Genomic DNA, 20136 nt, shown 5'->3' on the forward strand with positions numbered 1-20136 from the left:
ACAACTGGTCTCTATTCACTTGTAGCAACAAATGAAAAAGGAGAGTCAGGAATAGGAGAAAGAAATGGAATGTGTAGCTAATTGTCTCCATAAATGTCTGCCCTCTTTGCCATGAGACCAGAAGAACTAGATGGTGCCCAGCTACCATTAGTGAACATTTTGTTCAAAGACTCTGTAAAAGAATCCTGATCAAAAGGGGAAAAATGCAAAACAGAATTTCAGATTCTCACAGAATCCAGACTTTCTGGCGCCATTGAGGCTCCCAAAACCATTGCCCTGAGCTAATCTTTAAACCTTAAATAAAAAATACCTCCTGCAGTCTTCTTTAAACCAAACAACAGTTTAGTTTAATTAGAAATTAGTAAGAATGTCTACTTTGAGTCTTGTGCTCTCTTAAGATCTCTACGGGATCAAATTAACAACAGCAACTCGAAAGATAGGAACCTTAGGGGGCAGTGAATTTCTGTTAATGAGGGAGGAACAATTCAGAAAAAGAAAGTGAGAATGGTTGCACAACTTGAAGAATATAATCAACATCACTGAATTGTACATGTAGAAATTGTTGAATTGATGTGTACTTTGACCAAAATGATAATAATAATAATTTTTTTAGAAGTACACACAAATTCATAACTTAGTCAACTCACAAAGTCTTACACAGTCATTTATTATAAAAATGGCATTATGGCATCAGGCCTCCTAGTCTAACTTCACAAGGGGAAGGAGAATCAAGATCAGCATCAGCGTAAAGCTGATTCCTATGAAGTGGAGGTCAGACATACCTCCTCTCGCCAACCTTTCTACCAATTCTGACACCAGCTGTCCCTCCCACGGCACTATCTACTTCTCTGCTGGGTTTGTTAATTCATTGCAATGGTCACAAAGAACTCACAGACAATAAAACTCAGTTAGGGGGTTTATTAGAGAAGTAACAGGTACAACTCAGGATACAGTTGTTCAGTGAGGACAACTTCTTCCCTGGCTATGCTCACAGGCAGGCCTCTACCACCGGGCCCTCCTTGAGCCTGGGCCTGGGCCTTCAAGCTTGCCTCCAGAGGATAGGCTCCTCTTGGCCCCCTGAGGACAGGCTCCTCTCAGCCTGCCTCTGCCCTGCCCAGATAACTGTTAACAAAGCCCTTTAGCTCCGACGATAAGTGCCTGGAGGCACTCCACTCCACTAGGAAGTCTCCTGCCCAAAGGCACTCAGCTTTCTCACTCTGTGGGTCAGCACTCCCTCTGTGGCCGCCTCACACTGTGGGCTGGAGAGCCCACCACTGCCTCATGACAGCTCCCGGTTCAGTTGCCATTTCTCTGCCACACATGCCACTGCTTCTCACCGTCTTGTGCCTTCTCTGGTGTTCCAGCTGTCTCCTGGGTCTAGGAGTCTCTCAGAACAGGGACCCCAGGTCTAAAGGATGTGATCCACTCCTTGTTCTTTTTCTTCTTGGTAGTGAGGTCCTCCTCTCCTCTAGGGTTGGCTCTCTTTTTAAGTTTAACAGGATGGCAAACCTGACCAATCCCCTCATTAGAGTTCCATATACCTTATTTGCATGGTTCTACTCCCACAAGGGTTCCAGGCACCTTATTTGCATTGTTAGTAAGCTGCCCAATCCCCTTGGTGGGCCATAAGCACCCTATCTCCATAACCCAAAACCCAGTGCCGATGAGTATGAATATGTGTCCCTATCTCCATAGTTCCATCCAATCATTGGGTAGGCGTTACAAAAACATGCAAGGCTAAAAGGGCCACATTAAGTAATTCATTGCACCACACTAACCTATGTTCCAATGTTAAGAACTTTGATGAACCATATCTCACTTCCTAACTTGTCCTACTTTAAGATTATAACCTAAACTTAATTTCTGCCAGATCCCAATTTTTATCAACAGATCCCGTCTCATTCAATCAAATTGTCTTTTATAAGCTTCCATAAATCCATTGGGAATAAATGCAAAACAGGTCAAACAAACCTCACCTGTGCCTTGGTCATTTTCTTCTGTTCTTAAGGACTAGTAGTTCTTGGATGTATTCTGTTTTCTGTCTTCTCTAGACCTGTCTGGAAATTGTGGTGGATATTTCAGGTCAGTCTGTTACCAGAAACAATTATCTTCCAAACCCATAACCTTCTACTTCTTCTATTACTTAAAATATCTTATTCCTGTAGTCCAAAACCTGTGAATTAAAGAGGAAATTCAATCATAAGAGGACAGACTCCTGAGAGCACAACAACTGGTCTCTCTTTCCGTGTGGACTCACCCTAACATACCATCACCACCACCCACTGCCATTGAGTTGATTCTGACCCATAGCGACCCCATAGAATTTCCAAGGCTGTAAATCTTAACGAAGCAGACTGCCATATCTTTCTCCTGTGGAGCCACCGGTGGTTTCAAATCACTGACCTTTGGTAAGCAGTAAAGCACATTAACCAGTACACCACCAGGGCTCTTTCACCCTAACATAAGTCCTCAGTATCTCATCTGTCTCTTTAACACCCTGGAAGCTTTTATATCACAGGGCAGTCTCCATAGAAAGATGTGGAAGGGCAAATGGAATGTCTTTTTTTTTTTTTGTAAAGTCTGAAGACAGTGGATATGAAAGAAGAGATGGGAAATCAAAATCAGCTCATGGTCTTGTCCACTGACAACTTCTCACATAGACTAACTTTAGGAATGACAACATACAGAAGGGGTAGCTCTGGGAAACTTATGTAAAATCACCTGTGCCCACATACTTTTAAAATTTTTTTATATGGCACTGGGACAATTACCCTAGTTTGAAGACCAAAGTACTAACCAATCACAAGCGTTGCTTTATTTAATCCTCAATATGACTCTATGAAGTACTCATTATTATCTCCATTTTACACATGAGTAAGCTAAGGCTTGGTGAGCTGTAGTGTGTTGCCCAGGGTAACATCCCTCCCAAGTAGCAGTGTGGGAATTTGATCTATATCTGCTTCTCTCCATTATTACCTTTGCCTCATTCAACATCTTCACAAATTTCTTCTCTTTCCCACTCCCTTTAAGAACTTTACTTCTCAGTGCGTCATACTGGGATCCCACTGCAAAAATTGAGCCCCGGAATCAGGTCTTATAACATTCAGTATACACACCCAGTCAGCTGTGTCCACGCGATCAGGAATACAAATGCAGCCCCATCCTTGCCCTAGAAGCAGCAGATCAGAGATCAGTCTCTCCAACAGCCATGCTCTCAAGATATGCTGGAGACTCACACTCTGAGGATGCCATCACTGTGAGGTCAACTTGAATTCTGCTTTTACCCCTGAAGCTGCAAGTCATTCTGAAAGATTCTCTCTCTAGCTCTCCTGCATCCTCCAAACCCAGACAGCTCATCTCCAAACCACTAATTGACCCACTGGTAAACACACTGGTGAACATGAATAGCACCTCCATTTCTAATCCTGAAACCTCTTTGTCCCACTCCAACCCTTCAGTCTAGCCTCCTTGCAGTGCCAGCCAATAAGAATGGCACTGCAGTGAAATGACTCCTTTATGTGGACTTTTGCCTCGGTTCTTTGGAAAAACAGCTTGAGAGATTTCCCCCCTAAGCCCTGAGGGGTTACCTTTGCCTAGTCTTCCACCGGAGAGGGAGAGGGTTTGTTCCTTTTGTCCAGGTTGACTGACATTTCCTGGGTAAGCTGTAAACAACTTGATGGTTTGATCCTTTTTGTCTGGCCCTGGGCTACAGCCTGCCCTGTGACTGGCCTATTTTACACACCTTGCATGGATTGGTCAATATACTATAGACTATGCAAATGAAGTGACTATTTTCCACCAAGGGGACTAGTTACTTCCTGGCCCTCCAACAAGAGCCATGCCTTGAAAATGACCAGAAGTTTGCTTATATATGCAGCCAACCTCACCAAGATTTCATAAAGAAAAAAGACGGAAAGGAGAAAAGGCAAGAGAGGCAAGAAGAGAGAAAAAAGCAGAGAGAGAGGAGGTGAGGAACCTCCTAAAAGAGCTGTAACACGGATTAAGGGCTGTAACACTGAACACAGCAAGAGGATTGAAAGGGTCCCCGCAGGAGAGTAGGTGGTGAGGGCAGAAACCTGAGGCTAGGAATGCAGCTACAAGAGCTAAACACAACTCCTATACCAGCTATCAGCTGGGTCAGTTAGTAGTGAAGAGGCCAATGTAGTGAGGCAGAAGGCAGAGAGGCCTGTCCTGAGGGGGCTGAAAGAAGCCCTGCAAGGCTGAGAGGCAGGCTTGCATAGCAGAAAGAAGGGCCTCCTTGGTTGCACTGCAGAGAGGAGCTGTCCTGCACTTAAAGAAGGGAGGGATGTGCTCTCCTCTTAGGCAGAGTCTTCCAGGCTTTGTTTGCATGCTTCCTGATCCTAATGGTGAGTTTTATTTTTAGCCTGTTGATTCTGATCCCAAGTTGTACCCTGTTACTTCTTTAATAAATAACTCAACTGTAAGTATGGTCTTGGTCTTTGAGTTCTGTGTGACCACTGCAATGAATTATGGAACCCAGAAGAGAAGTGTCAGAATTGGTAAAAAGGTTGGAGTGTGGAGATGTGTCTGATCTCCACCTCATAGGAATCAGCTTTGTGATGATGGTGATTCTCACTCCTTCTGAAGTTAGAGGACTTCTGACACTACTATTACTAGAACTTTACGGGTACACAAGCTAAACATAGAATCCATCATGGACAGGAGAGGGGTAGGAAGAGGTGGTGGTGCATGAATGGGTTTGAATTGAGATCTAGGGTTGGAAGATCCAGGATCCAATCACTTCCCAAAGCTCCCTGGCAGAATTCCCCTCATGTCCAATAGATCTGAACTGCACCAAATGTTCGTGCCCGGAACATGGCAATGGAACCACTCTAATTGCTAAGACTAATGTGGACTTCCTACTGAACTGAGGTTAAGGTTAAACGCCCAGAAAATGACTACTTAAATAAAACAGAAAGGGGGCATGGAATTTAGGCTGGCAACCAACCCTGTCCAATAAAATAAATTTGTAGGTTAGGGGCGAAAAGCCACATGATCATTTAAAAAGATACTGAAAAACATTTAATAAAATCTGTGTTGCTTTTGTTATAAACCCATCATAAGCTAGGAATGGAGTGGCTACTTCCCTAGCCTGACTTAAAAAAAAAAAAAAAAAAAAGACTATATATTTCATGTGATAAGATACCTAAAGTATAACATCATTTGTATAAAAATTTTAAATATATGAAAAATACTATAAATTGTAGACACCACACATTTAAAAGTTCAAAAATAAGCATGAGTATAATGTAAAATTTCAAGATAGTGGTTATTTCTGGGAAACAAGAGGAAGAAATGGAGCTGGGGCTTTAGTTGTAGCTGTAATACTTTATTTCTTTCCAAAAGAAAAAAGGAATCGATCCGGAGCAAAACGAAAACAAAAACTAAACTTAAATGCCCAACTAAGAACAAGTGCCATGTTGGAAGCATTCCTATGAAACACGGAAAGGGTTTGTATCACCATTCTCATTCTTACTGGTCTGGCCACAACCCAAAGCAATTAGAGAATAGAATCAAAAAACAGGTATCAATATTGGAGAAAAATCAGGCAAATTATCAATATTTTCCCTATGTTAAGTAGACTCAGAAAACCCAAGTAATTGAAGTGGCCATTTTATCTGCATGGGAATATGAGTTTAGTCAAATTTGAAATGACATGAAAAAATGACAGATATGAAAAATGACAGCACTCCCTTACATAAACACTGTGTGTTAGTGTCACATGGTAGAACATTCCTGAAGAATAGTCTCACATTACATACTGATGTTTCAATATGAGCATCACTTCTGACCCAATGGTTTGTTTTCAGTAATTTACACAGAGGAAAAAAAAGAAAGTAAGCAAAAAGGAATATAACCATATTATTTAGGTCCACTAATAGAGTATTGAAAACCCTGGTGGTGTAGTGGTTAAGTGCTACGGCCGCTAACCAAAGGGTCAGGAGTTCGAATCTGCCAGGTGCTCCTTGGAAACTCTATGGGGCAGTTCTACTCTGTCCCGTAGGGTCGCTATGAGTTGGAATCAACTCGACGGCACTGGGTTTGGTTTTTGGTTTTTAATAGGGTATTAAGAAGCTCTGGTGGCACAGTGGTTAAGTGCTGGGCTGCTAAGTGAAAGGTCAATGGTTCAAACCTACCAGCTGCTCTGCAGGAGAAAGATGTGGCGGTCTGCTTCCATAAAGATTTACAGCCTAGGAAATCCTACAAGGCAGCTCTACGCTGTCCTATAGGGTCTCTATGAGTCAGAATTAACTCAATGGCAACAAGTTTAAAAGAGATTTAATTGAATGAAAAATTATAGTCTGCCTAATGGAATATTATGTAATTACTTTATAGTGTAATCCTTATTTACTGAAGTAAAGGGATGTCCATAATGTACACTCTGTGAAAACAGCACATTACTTTTACTTTGAAAGTTTTTATATAAAAAAGTAATTATGTATACATAAAACAGAATCAAACCGAACCTATTACAGTCCAGTTGATTCCGACTCATAGCGAACCTACAGGACAGAGTAGAACTGCCCCGTTGTGTTTCCAAGGAGCGGCTGGTGGGCTCAAATTGCCGACCTTTTGGTTAGCAACCAAACGCATAACCCCTGTACTACCAGGGACCTACATATGTCTATCACCCTGTATTTCTGCAAAACCTAATAAATATCACACACTCACTCAGAAAGATAATATACCAAAACGTTAGTAATTACTGTGGCTGGATATTAGATTGGGAAGTTAAGAGCTCAGCTCTTAACTGCTCCTTGGAAACCCTATGGGACATTTCTACTCTGTCCTATAGAGTGGCTATGAGTCAGAATCCACTCAATGGCAATGGTTTTTGTTTGGTTTGGTTAATCAGTTAAGACATGCATAATGGAATATTTATAAGTGAAAGGACACAAAACCTTAGATTTGCTATAAATTCTCCACAGAAAATAAGTGGAGGGGGATACAGATGAATAAAATTGGTCTTGAGTTGATTGGGTGACAGGCACATATTACATTTTTTTTTTCTACTCCTCTATATGCTTGAGAATGTCCATAAAAAAAAAAAAGAGTTTAAAAAAATGACCAGGGCCTGATGAGTGCTAGTTAATCTTTAGGTGATTGCAACATTAAACGCTCATATATCAAAGAAAAAGAAGTTTCTCGACCAACTGCATGAAGCCAGCATTTCCAATAATCAATAAAGCACTTTAATCAATAAAGTACAAAAAAGACAACTTCCAAGATAAATGCTTATCCACTGATTTTCATCCTTCTATGAGTCGAAATCAACGGTTTGGTTTTTGTTTAGTTTTTTTTCAATCTATGCATTTAAAGCTATAAATTCCCTCCACTGACTTCAGATGAATTCCACAAGGGTTAACATGTAGATTATTAAAATGCAATTCAAAGTATTTCCACCACGATTTGTTTGTTCTTACGAATTAATGAGAAGTGTATGGTTTAATTGCCAAACAAATGGGAGATTTTCTATTGTTTTGGTCTTGATTTATAGCTTGGAATGACCTGAAAGCAAACCTTTAATACGAATATACAGTAAAGTTGGAGACAAACTCCACCCATAAAAGTAACCAGATGATAAACAAACACGGAACTCCCCAAAAGCTGCCCCCAACACTGACCCCCACAACTTGCTTCTCCAGCCACCGACACCCCAACGCAGACACCCCTCCACGCGCTATTCGAGCGGACCTCCCGACACGTCCCAGCGCGAAACCCCACGAGCTCTCCCCGCTAGGGAACCCCCAAAACGGATCCCGCAAATGATCCTCCAACACAGGACCACCCCCACCCCACGCCATGGAAAACTCCCACTTCTTCCCCCAACACCGACTCCAAAGCGCTCCGGAACACAAAAGTCCCAGTGCGATCTCCCTGACCCCAAAACACTCCCAAAACCCAAAACTGACCCGACCCACGACCTCCGTCTTCACCGCTGGAGACAAATCTCGGAACTCACTTCCCTAGACACTTCGCCTCTGTGCCCCCACCACGCGGCCCCACCTCCACCGCTGACTGGACCCTCAGAAGATCGCGGATGGAAGTCAACTAGAGCCACTTGGCGTCTTTCCAGAGTCCGGAATCTGGCCTTAAGGTATCCCTTTATGACGCAATATACGCGCGCCTCAGTCGCCGATACGTTCCGGGAGCGGCCATCTTCCAACCACCGGCCGCAGAGCGGGAGAAGTTGTCCTTCTTAAGCCTTGTGGTTAAGGCACCGGACCTTGAGAAGCAATTGAGAAATAACTATCGTGCCCTATTTTCAAGCCAATTTTATCACTTTGCAAAATCTTCCAAGGACAGTGTTAAAAAAAAAAAATAGGACTTTGACAATTAAAGACGTCAACTATTTATTAAAACAGAGCGAGAGCTTTGCAGAGGGCATTTAGTTCTAGAGGAACTGCTGTAGGTGTCGTGAGGCGTTTTTTTGTTTACATGCCATTTATAATTTAGTGATTAAAAAAGAATGTACAGCTGGTATTTTGAAGATTATACAGTAGTGCAGAAAGACAAGTCACATGGAACACACATGTAAACCTTAGCGATACAGGCCTTGGGAAAAAGAAACTTAGGCTAAGCATCTAAAAACAAACCAAAACCCGTCGCTGTAGAGTTGATCTCGACTCACTAAACCCCTCGGTTATTTCAAAGTGAGTAAGGGCTTTGGGAAAACAAGAAGGGCACTCTTGAGAGAACAAGGTCTTTAGGAAAACAAAAATGGACATTTTTGAGAGATTAATAAGGGGGGGTTGCATGAGGTATATGTAATGAAAAAGGGCCCTGGTGGCACAATGATTAAGCACTCGGCCATTAACCAAAAGGTTGATGGTTCAAACCCATCCAGGCTCCTTAAAGGTCTGCTGATCTGCTCCCACGAAGATTAAATTCACTGCCGTCCAGTTGATTTGGACTCATACCGACACTATATGACAGAGTAGAACTGCCCCATAGCATTTCCAAGGCTGTAATCTTTACCGAAGCAGACTGCCACATCTTTCTCTGCAGAGCAGCTGGTGGGTTCCAACTGCCAAGCTTTTGGTTAGCAGCTGAGTGCTTTAACCACTGTATCACCAGGGCTACTTATTTAAAGATGAGGCACCCAGAAGTCTTGGAGCGTTGTCAGGCTCTGGGGAGTTATTTAATCTTAACAATCTCCCTCCCCTTATTGACCTGTGATCAACTTTATCACTGGACCGGGCACTATCTGGTTCTTCAGGTCTTAACATACTTGATCAACAATCTGATAGGGCACATGTGTAGATACTTTTCATTGCTTTTGTTTTTCTAGTCAAAGGGAGACCAATTGATGCACCCTGGATGGCTGCTTGCAAGCTTTTATAACGCCAACCACCACACAGGGAAAGTCAAGGCAGAAAATAAGAATAGTCAAGAGGCTTAGACCAATTCTTTGGAATCCCTGTCAAAACCAAGTTCCCATATTATCCAACCAAGAAATTAGGTTCCAAGGAGGGCTAGGTTAAAAACTGGTGGCATCGGCCACAGCTCTGGCATGAGCCTCAGCTGCAACATCATCTTGATACACTCCAGTTTGAGTGTCATTTATATAGATACAGCAGCATTTTTTTTTTATGAAAAGAACAGTGAGAATGGATGCACAACTTGAAGAATGTAATCAATGTCACTGAGTTATACATGTAGAAGTTGTTGAATTGGTGTGTGTTTTGCTGTGTATACTCTCAACAACAATAAAATAAATAAAATTATTAAAAAATGGTTAAGTGGCAAAATTTGTCACATACATTTTCCAACAGTAAAATAAAATGAGCTAGTGCTAACCAGCTTTGTAAAGTCATTTCACATAAAACTTGCAACTTTCAGGAGCTGGTCATTATAGCAGATTGTAACTGTTGTTCTGAATCCTGTGATTTTAAATCAATCTTTTCCAAACCCATTTGGATCCTAGTAATCTTTTAAAATCCATAACTACTAATATTAGATGAATTGGGAATGGATTTTATAATTGAGCATCTAAATAGAGTTTGTTTGGTTAAGGACCTTTTAGCATTAAGGGCCAAAGGCTACAGAGAAAATAATGTCCTTTTAAAGCAAAGAAAGGTTTAATATTAGTATCTGTAGAAAGTAAATGATGATCTGCTTCCATAAAGATGACAGCCAAGAAAACCCTGAGGAGTAGTTCTACTATCACATGGGGTCACTGAGTCTGAATTGACTCCATAGCACCTAACAACAACAATAACAGAAGGTAAATTAGTTTGATACTACAACTCAGAATACATTTAAGTGGGGCTGTGTAACCATTTAAATTTCACATGGTTTATCAATTTTAGTGCCATTAAGAGAGCAATTAACCCCATGGGAAGAAATGGCTTGTAGGGCTATTTGATTATTTTCATGAAAGGTAAGTATTTCTAAAGGGGAGTAAACTTTGGTGTAGAGTGCTTGCAACAGGAAAATACAGTGAAACCTGTGAGAACTGGAACTCAATGGGACTACCTTTTTTTCTGGGTCTCACCAATTTTCCACCTTTGACAGGGTGCAGTCTTACCACTTTTCTACTGTTCTCTATTAGTGGAAAATATTTAAGCTTTCCTTCTCTGGCAGGATTCTGCCTTACACAGGTTCCAGCTTCCACAGGTTTTACTGTAATAACTATTTTTCCATATGCTAGGTGTTGGTTATTCTCTATTTTATATTCATTAGTCTGATTGTAAGTAAAACAACAATGTCCTTGAGTGGGCTTGCTGTGGTTAGGTGCCATCAAGTTGATTTTGGCTCAGAGTGACCCCATGTGACAAGGCAGAACTGCCTATGGGTTTTTCTAGGCCATAATCTTTATGGGAACAGATCGCCAGGTCTTTCTCCCATGGACCCGCTGGGTTTGAAATGCCAACTTTTTGGTTAGTAGCCAAGCGCTTAACCATTGCACCACCAAAACAAAAAAGAAACCAAACCTGTTGCCGTCAAGTTGATTCTGACTCATAGTGACCCTACAGGATGGAGTAGAACTGCCCCATAAAGTTTCCAAGGAGTGCCTCGTGGGTTTGGCAGCTGTAGCACGTAACCACTATGCCACCAGGGCTTCCATTGCACCACCAGGGCTCCTCAAATGTCACTAGAGATTTAATTTCAACAGTGGAATTTCAAACAGACCAGTAGAGTGATAGCATATGCCTTTAGGGCTCATCTTGGTGACAGAGGGACATCAGTTTAAATTTTAGTCTTATTTATTTCTGAAAGTAAAAATGGGCAAAGTTGAGCCCTTCCATCCCTCCCCAGGTCCAGCTGGAGGGACATGAAAACAGGACTCATGTCTGTCAGAGGGGCCAATACCATGTGCTGGAGGCTGCCAGCTGGGATTTGGCCATAAGCTTCCTGGGGCAAGGGAACAGAGAGCCAGGTGGCTCAGGGCAGGTCAGCTTGAACAGGGTCTCGGCTTCCGGAAGGAGAGGGTCACACTGGGAAAGGATGCAGCTGTGCAGGGCAGAGTTCCAGGCCATTCCCATGTTGCTCTTCCTCTGTTGGTCATCATCACCCTTGCGTGTGCCCTCAATTATTTCCAGATCCACACCTCTACCATATCAAGTGCAACACGGTTCCTACTCAGTTGCCAGGCAGCATGGAGCCTGTCTCTCCCTTTTTACCTTCTCCCTCTCTGCCTTACTATTGCAGCCTTGACTGTGTTGTCTTTTGGTTATCTTGAAGAGGGGAGGAAGGCTGTTATCAGAACATTCCAGAGAAAGCCTCTAAGGTTTCTTCAAGGCCACTTGGCAAAAACAGCCTCCAAGGGCTTTTTACTTTTTCTTTTGCAGTTTAACTCTTGCTTTGCACTGGGTGTTAACCAGACCCATTGCTGTCAAGTCCAGTTTTCACTCATAGCAACCCCATGTGACGGAGCAGAACTGCCCCATATGTTTTCCAAGGCTGTAATCTTTATGGAAGCAGATCACCTTGTCTTTCTCCTGGGGAGTGGCTGGTGGGTTCAAATTGCCAGCCTTTCAGTTAGCAGCCAAGCATTTAACCACTGTGCCACCAGGACTCCTTCCCACTGGGTGTTATGGAGTGTTTTTAGAGCCTTTTTTTTTTTTCTGTTCTGGCCTTTCAGATGAGGAAAAGAATTTTTATTGCCAGGATTCCATCCCTCTGGACCTCTGCTGGTAAAATGGCTGACCAAACCAAACCCATTGAGTTGATTCCAACTCATAGCTACACTATAGGACAGAGTAGAACTGCCCCACAGGGTTTCCAAGGAGCAGGTGGTAGATTCAAACCACTGTCTTTTTGGTTAGCAGCCAAGTTCTTAACCACTAGGCCACCACGACTCCAATATGGCTGACACCACCTTGCTATTTTTAGTCCATAGTGGGACACTGTGATGGAGTTTTTCCACTGCCTCTCCCACTGTCCCGAGAAGACAACAAGAAACGGGGGGGGGGGGGGGGGGAGGGGCAGGGGTTCCCATTGATGAGGGTCCTGGAGCATGAAAGCCTCCAGAACCTTCTGAGACAGAACAGTATCATTAACATTATATGTGGTGACAGGGTTATAAAGCCAGGTGTCTATGACCTAGACCCAGGGTGCCATGTTGGCTTTGTAAACAGTTTGGAACACAATTTTCATGCCTTTAACAATTCAGACCAAGAGTGGCTATAAAGCTCTCATTAAACAAATGCATCAGTCAGGTTGTAGGAGATTTCCCTGGCTTCTCTCTGTATCTGTCGTTTAGATTTCTTATCTCATTTTTAGGTCCCTGGGTGGCGCAAATGGTTAAGTACTCAGCTACTAGCCAGAAGGTTGGCTACTCGACCCACCCAGAGGCACCTTGGAAGACAGGCCTGGCAATCTACTTCTGAAATGTCATAGCCTTGAAAACCCTAGGAAGCACAGTTCTACTCTGTACGCATGGGGTTGCCATGAATCGGAATCAACCCAAAGGCACACAGCAACAGCAATAACAAAGTGAATGTAAAGGCACTTGACTACTAGCTAAAAGGTTGGCGATTTTAACCCACCCAGAGGCACCCGGAGATCTGCTTCCGAAAGGTCACAGCCTTGAAAACCCTAGGGAGCACAGTTCCATTCTGCACACATGGAGTCGCCACAAGTCAGAACCGACTCATAGGCAACTATCATCAACAGCAACAATCTGACTTTTAGAGAAAGACCTCATTTTAACAGTTTTGTTTTTAGCAACACCACCGTTAGTTTACACTAGTTGAAAACTGGTCTCAGTTGGAGCCGGCAAGCAGGGGGACTTGGCAGCCCTTTTTGCATGAGGGCCCCAGACCTTCCTTGGGCACCATCTCTGACCCCTGAGCTACCATGAGAGAAAGCGGAAACTCTGCTTCCAACCACTTCGCCAGCTCATCTCATTTAGCCCTATCAGGACAGAGGGAGGCCAGCACTATTTTCAGTTTCTGATTCTCGGGAGAGATGACGGTACCACTGCAGAACGAGTAAACTGATGAGCCCTTGCGTTTTTACCACGTCATAGTGTCCATCTAAGGAGCCCTGGTGGAGCAACAGTTAAGTGCTCGGCTGCTAACTGAAAGGTTGGCAGATCAAACCCACTCTGTGGCTCCACAGGACAAAGACCTGGCAATCTGTTCCCATAAAGATTTCCACCTAGAAAACCCTATGGGGCAGTTCTACTCTGTCACTGAGCTGGAATCAATGCGACTGCACACAGCGTCTTTCCGCTCACTGGTTACGTTTTCCCTCTAAGCCTATGGGCCTTTTTGGTGAGCAACCATATGAGTAGCAAAACCTATCGTGAACGGAAACTGATTTTCATTCCAATGTCTCATCCCCATCGGGGCCTGCTTTTATGTCACTTTGATACTTGTCAGTGGCCAGATCAAATGGCCAGGCTATTAGCTATAACCTATGTCATTGTTTCCACATGTCCCACTAAAAATAGCCCTAACTGCAGCAATTTTCTGTCAGAGCTTGGAGGGAAAGCTTTCAGAGGTGTACGTTAATATAGCAACATCATTAGTATATACAATGAAGGAGCCCTGGTGGTGCAGTGGTTAGGTCCTCGGCCGGTAACCGAAAGGTTGGCAGTTCAAACCCCCCAGTGGCTCCATGGAGAAAGACCTGGCAATCTGCTTTCGTAAAAATTATAGCCTAGGAAACACCATGGGTCCCTATAAGTCGAAAATAGACTCGGCAACACCTAACAACAACAACATAAACAACAGAGGTTTGTAGGGGCCAGGCTTGGGCCAGGGTCCCGGTGTTATGTGACCTCAAACCGAAAGAAAATCAGATAGCTTTATCTGTTTGTGTTTTTGAGGTTTGTGTGTGTGTGTGCATGCACGTGCATGCGTGCGTTTGTGTGTGTGTGAGGTGTTACAGAGATCACAGCCCTACCTGTGCTTTGGTATCTAAAAATCTAAGAAATACAGATTGATTTCCTCATCAAAATTTAATTTCGGCATAACCAAACTTTTGTTTTAAGAAAAAACTTTTTTTTTCTTAAAAAAATTATCAGCGACCCAAGAGTATGACCCCCCAGACATCCTTTTAACTCGGTACTGAAGTCACTCCTCAGGTTTACCCTTCAGCCAAAAATTAGACAGGCCCATAAAACAAAACGAGACTAAATGGGCACACCAGCTGAGGGGCAGAACGAGAAGGCAGGTGGGGACAGGAAAGCTGGTAACAGGGAGCCCAAGGTCGAGAAGGGGAGTGTTGACATATCATGGGGTTGGCAACCAATGTCACAAAATAATACATGCATTAATCATTTGATGAGAAATTAATTTGCTCTGTAAATATTCATCTAAAGTACAATGAAAATATATAAATATATATTTCCTCCCCCCCTAAAAATCAGCCAATTTGTCTTTGTTCTTGCCTTTTAGGTAATGCTAATTTTTTTTTTTTTTTTTAATTTTTAAACTGTTTTCTATTAGTAATCTGACATACCCTCTGTCAGTTTTGTAGTTGTAGTCACTGTCCTTAAACAGTTTAAGGTAGTTTTAGCTTTAATTTACTTTTGCTTATTTTTATATTTATTTTTTCTTTTTAAAGGATTTATTGTAATTTGGAAGCCCCAAGTAGCGTCAAACCTGTTTTAAATTAGAAAAATGTTTTCTTGTTTCTGGTGTGTGATGGTTAACACTGTGTGTCGACTTTGCTGGGCCATGATTCTCAGTGGTGTGGCAGTTATGATGTAGTTTGGTAGCTATGTGATGATGTAATCACTTTCATAATGAAATCTGTTATAATGTAATTAACTCCATGGTGAGATCTGTTACAAGCAGCCAATCAGTTGAAAGGGTGTTTCCTTGGGGGTGTGGCCTACACCCAATATAAGTGGACTTTCTGGCAAAGTTCATTGGCTTTTGCTCACTCTGGATCCTGCAGCTAGCTCCTGTTCTTCTGATCTCTGGTTCTTGGGACTTAAGCTAGCAGCTTACCCACTGATCTTGGGATTCAGCAGCCTCCTCAGCCTGTGAGCCAGAGTCCTGCCGTCTGACCTGCCAATCTTGCATTCAGTTTGCCAGCCCCTGGAGCTATGCTAGTCAGCCTCCAGCCTGACCCATGGGGGCCATCTCCTTGATATAAATCTCTCTCTATATATATTTATATGCTTCACTGATTTTGCTTCTCTAGAGAACCCAGTCTAAGACATGCTGTCAGACTAAGTAAGGTGCTGAGGTGGAGGGATTTATACAAAAGGGGCAGCTAACAGAGTAATTTGGCACTCAGAGTCTGTGATGTATGACCATGTTCTTTTAGAGATGTGCAAGCATTAATAAGAAAGCTTAGAACATGTCCATATTCTGGCATAACAGAATGGGACAATGCATTACAAAAGGTATTTGAAGTATTTTATCTTCTATTTCCATGACTGTTGTTTTATCTCTTGTAATTACACTGCTCATGGTCACCCTAACTTTAATGCCATAAGCAATCCGAAGCTGCTGTTAACTTTATTAGCCTTTAATTTCGTATCTCAGACATTACTGAGTCTAGATTTTTATATACAGTATTATTAAATCTTTTAATTTAAAAATAGATTTGCGGTCCACTCCACTTCGTTTTGATTGTGACCCTGGCCACATTTATGACTCTTTTCTTAATTCTTTATTTACCTTAACCTTTTTTTCAACATTTTATTTTAGCCACATTTCACCTTTTGTTTACATAAAAAGACCTTTCTAGTAACCTGATCCTTCAGCTATATATATATTTTTTTCTTTTTGCCCTTCAGGCAACCCAGACTCAGAGTGACACTATAGGATGGAGCAGAACCGCCCCACACGGCTTCTCAGCTTCTTTACTGGAGCAGATCGCCAGGTCTTTCTTCCACGGAACCACTGGTGGGTTCAAAACACTGACCTTTTGATTAGCAGCTAAGCTCTTAATGATTGCGCCACCAGTGCTCCTTGCTATTCACATAGATCTCCATTTTTCAAATCTCATTTTTGCCAGTCTCTGGTTCTTTCTGAACTGTAAGAACAATTTTTTCCTGCTGTTTCTCCGACCTCTGCAGGCTCAATGTCTTAGTCATCTAGCACTGCTATAACAGAAATACTACAAGTGGATGGCTTTAACAAAGAGAAGTTTATTCTCTCACAGTCTAGTACACTAAAAGTCCAAATTCAGGGCACCAGCTCCAGGGGAAGGTTTTCTCTCTCTGTTGGCTCTGGAGGAAGGTCCTCATCATCAGTCTTCCCTTGTTCTGGGAGATCTCAGCCCAGGAACTTCAGGTCCAAAGGGTGCACTCTGCTTCCGGCACTGCTTTCTTGGTGGTATGAGGTCCCCATGTCTCTCTGCTTGCTTCTCTCTTTTATATCTCAAAAGATAAGACACTATCTAACTTGTAGATCTCATCAATATAACTGCCACTAATCCATCTTATTACATCACAGTGATACGATTTACAGCATACAGGGAAATCAGAAGATAAAATGGTAGATAATCATACAAGGGAATCATGATCTAGCCAAGTTGACAGATTTTTTGGGGGACACAATTCAATCCATGACAGTCAGTTAGGCACCCCCCTTTTGTCAGTTTCCAGAACAACCTACTAAATTTTTTGTCACAACTGCACAATTTTCTGAAGTTTTTCTTAGCTAATTCATTGTGTAAAATGAGGTTATTGAACTTGATTTAAGGAAGACTTTTAAAATCTCCGGTTGGTAGAAATATGCACTTCTGTTAAAATAAATATTTCCACAAGAACTGTTGCGTGGTCAGTTAAATGTATACTTTCTTTGAAGTCAAGAGCCTGGAATTCAACTGTCTTTAATTAACATCCCTGTTGTAAACATTTGCAGTGAGTGCTCTAAATGATAAATTGTTTAGCTGACAATTAAGAGAAAAACAGCCGTCCTCTTTCCTCTCTTAAATTGTTTTTTTTTTTTTTTTGATGACCTTGAGTATAAATTTGGGAAAAACTAGTTTAACGGGAGTTAGCTAATAATCATAAAACTTTGGAAACTGTTTTCTCCTTCAGCCCTGTCAGCCCTGGGGTTCACAGACCCTTCTTTTGATTCATTTTTATTTTCTTGACTATGTCTTCATTCAGTAGGAAATTAAACAAACTTAAAATAGGTTCAACATTTTAAAACTGAATGGTTTTCACTAGTTTATAAACAAAACCTTTCTCTTTTTGCCACAACTTATTATCTAAATTTTTTTTTTTTTTTTTAGATCTCAGAGTTTTTCTTTTTCCTTCCTTCATCTTTTAAGGCCCACTCAAAATGTTAACCAGCTGAAGTATTTCCTTTAAAGGCGCAATTTTCTGTTTAATACATGCGAGTTTTTCTCTTATTATAAATGGGTTGTGTCAGAGCTTAATCCACCAAAAAAAAAGCAAAGTTAAAGTCCTTTCAGCTTCCTGATTTAAAATAAACCAAAACCAAACCCACTGCCATCGAATCACTTTGAACTCATGGCAACCCTATAGAACATGTAGATCTGCCTCACAGGGTTTCCTAGGCTGTAATCTTTCGGGGAGCAGATCACCAGGTCTGTTCTCCCACGGAGCAGCTGGTAGGTTCGAACAGTCGGCCTTTCATTTAGCAGCAGCCCAGCACTTAACCACTGAGCCACCAGGGATTCTGACTTAAAATAGAGATCCAAATACTGGAAGAAAACCTGGTATGATCTTTTTTATAATCCAAAGCAGATTCGTTTTTATTTTTTCTGCTTACCAGATCCTTAGCTGTTACTGTTTTAGGTTTTCACTTACCGTGCTTTCTGCAGAAAGTTTTTTTTTTTTTTTAAGGAGGCTATCTTACATTTATTAGATTTGTTTATAGCCTCAGAATACCAGTTAAAATGAGTCTCCCATTAGGACTGCTTAGTTTTAGTAGTGCTTCCCCCCACCTTAAATAAATAATCTTATCTAAAGAGAATGAGCTCTACTGAGGCCACTAAATTATCCTTAGTTGAGTTGGTCCAAAGACTTAAAGAAACTGCAGGTCTGAAGACCAAATATAATTGCAGGTATCCCTGCTGGAGAGGGTGGGGGAGCTCCCAATTCTTGTCTCTAAGACAATGAACAACCCGTATAGCTAAGAAAGCACAACTACGGGTCCTTGGGGTTTACCCATGAACCCACTGCAGAAAGGATGCCTAGTGGCCAGGACTGTCCTTAGAATTCATGGATCCCCCCTACCTTGAGCTGCTAAAGAGCCCTGGTGGCTCAATGATTAAGTGCTCAGCTGCTAACTGAAAGGTTGGCAGTTCGAACTCACCCAGCAGCTCTGAGGGAGAAAGACCTGGCAATCTGCTTCAGTAAAGATTAGAGGCAAGAAAGCTCTACGGGGCAGTTTTACTCTGTCACATGGGGGTCACTGTGAGTTGACTCGCTGGCATCCAACAACAACAAAACTCCAGGAGAAAGACCTCATGTTGCTGGAGTCCCAGAAGCTGAAGAGGAAGATAGTAAAAATAAAAAAGTAGTTGAAGATTTGATGGCTGAGAAGATCCTAAATTTGGCAAAAGACATAAACCTACAGTTCACCTAATTGTGCAAACCCCAAACAGGGCGAACCCAAAGAATTCATGCCAAATTTTCTTCTGAAAACTAAAGAAAAGAAAAATTCTTGAAAGGAGTGAGAAATAATACTTTACCTATGTTGTTATTGTTAGGTGCCACTGAGTCGATTTCGATTCAAAATGGACCCATGTGACCGAGTAGAATTGCCCCATAAGGTGTTCTAGGCTGTACCCTTTACAGGAGCTGACTTCCAGGCCTTTTTTCTGCAGAGCTGCTGGGTGGGTTCAAACCGCCAACTTTTCAGTTAGCAACTGAGCCCCAGAAAGAGTCATAACAGTTTCAAGTGCTGAGAGAAAAGAACTGTCACCCTGAATTCTACATCCAGTGAAATTATCCTTCAGGAATCAAGTGAAATAAGGATATTCTCAGACAAGGGAATACCAAGAGAATCTGTCAACAGCCGACCTACCAAAAACCAATGTCTAAAGGAAGTTCTTGAAAGAGAAACCACAAAAAAGGATCTTGGTACATCGGGAAGGAAGAACAAAAAATGGGAAGAGCAAAGATAGGGGTAAATACATTGATTTTACTTCTTCTGTTAAGTTTTATAAATTACGTTGGGCAGCTGAAGCAAAGTGCAACATTATCTGGTGTGTTTCTTCATATGTATGTGCCTGTGAGCGAGAGAAAAAGGGCTTCTTTCATCCACAAATGCTTCAACATTTTGCTAAATGTGCTCCAGAGTTAATGTGTTCACAGAGTTTTAGTTCTATATGATTTCCTCTGAAATTCAGGCAGAATATACCACTGAAAACCCTACCACATGTCTAGATTTCCAACATATTCTCTCTCATGTGAACTCTCTGACATCAAATGAGGGCAAGGGGTTTCTTACTATAACTGTATTTCTACTCAACTGACCTCACTGATGATCTATGAGCACTGAACACTAATGACCGAAGACCAGATGAGTTGTGGAGTGACATCAAGGGCATCATACATGAAGAAACCAAGAGGTCATTAAAGAGGCAGAAAAGAAAGAAAAAAACAAAATGGATGTCAGAAGAGACCCTGAAACTTGCTCTTGAGCACAGAGTAGCTAAAGCAAAAGGAAGAAATGATGAAGTAAAAGAGCTGAACAGAAGATTTCAAAGGGTGGCTCGAGA

At 42.0% G+C, this 20136-nt stretch overlaps 1 protein-coding gene across 1 annotated transcript in view; it reads right to left on the minus strand.

Moving 5' to 3' along the window:
- The window catches only part of LOC100669736 (zinc finger protein 613), a 45794-nt gene that overhangs the window by 7860 nt on the left and 17798 nt on the right, over positions 1 to 20136 (minus strand). The window contains exons 5-6 of the mRNA XM_064293172.1: positions 11338 to 11575; positions 7647 to 7758 (exon numbers count right to left, since the gene is read on the minus strand). Of these exons, the coding sequence (XP_064149242.1) occupies positions 7647 to 7758; positions 11338 to 11575 (350 nt within the window). The remainder of the gene's footprint in view (positions 1 to 7646; positions 7759 to 11337; positions 11576 to 20136) is intronic.

Source organism: Loxodonta africana, chromosome 11 (genome assembly GCF_030014295.1).
Source record: "Loxodonta africana isolate mLoxAfr1 chromosome 11, mLoxAfr1.hap2, whole genome shotgun sequence".
Lineage (NCBI taxonomy): Eukaryota > Metazoa > Chordata > Mammalia > Proboscidea > Elephantidae > Loxodonta > Loxodonta africana.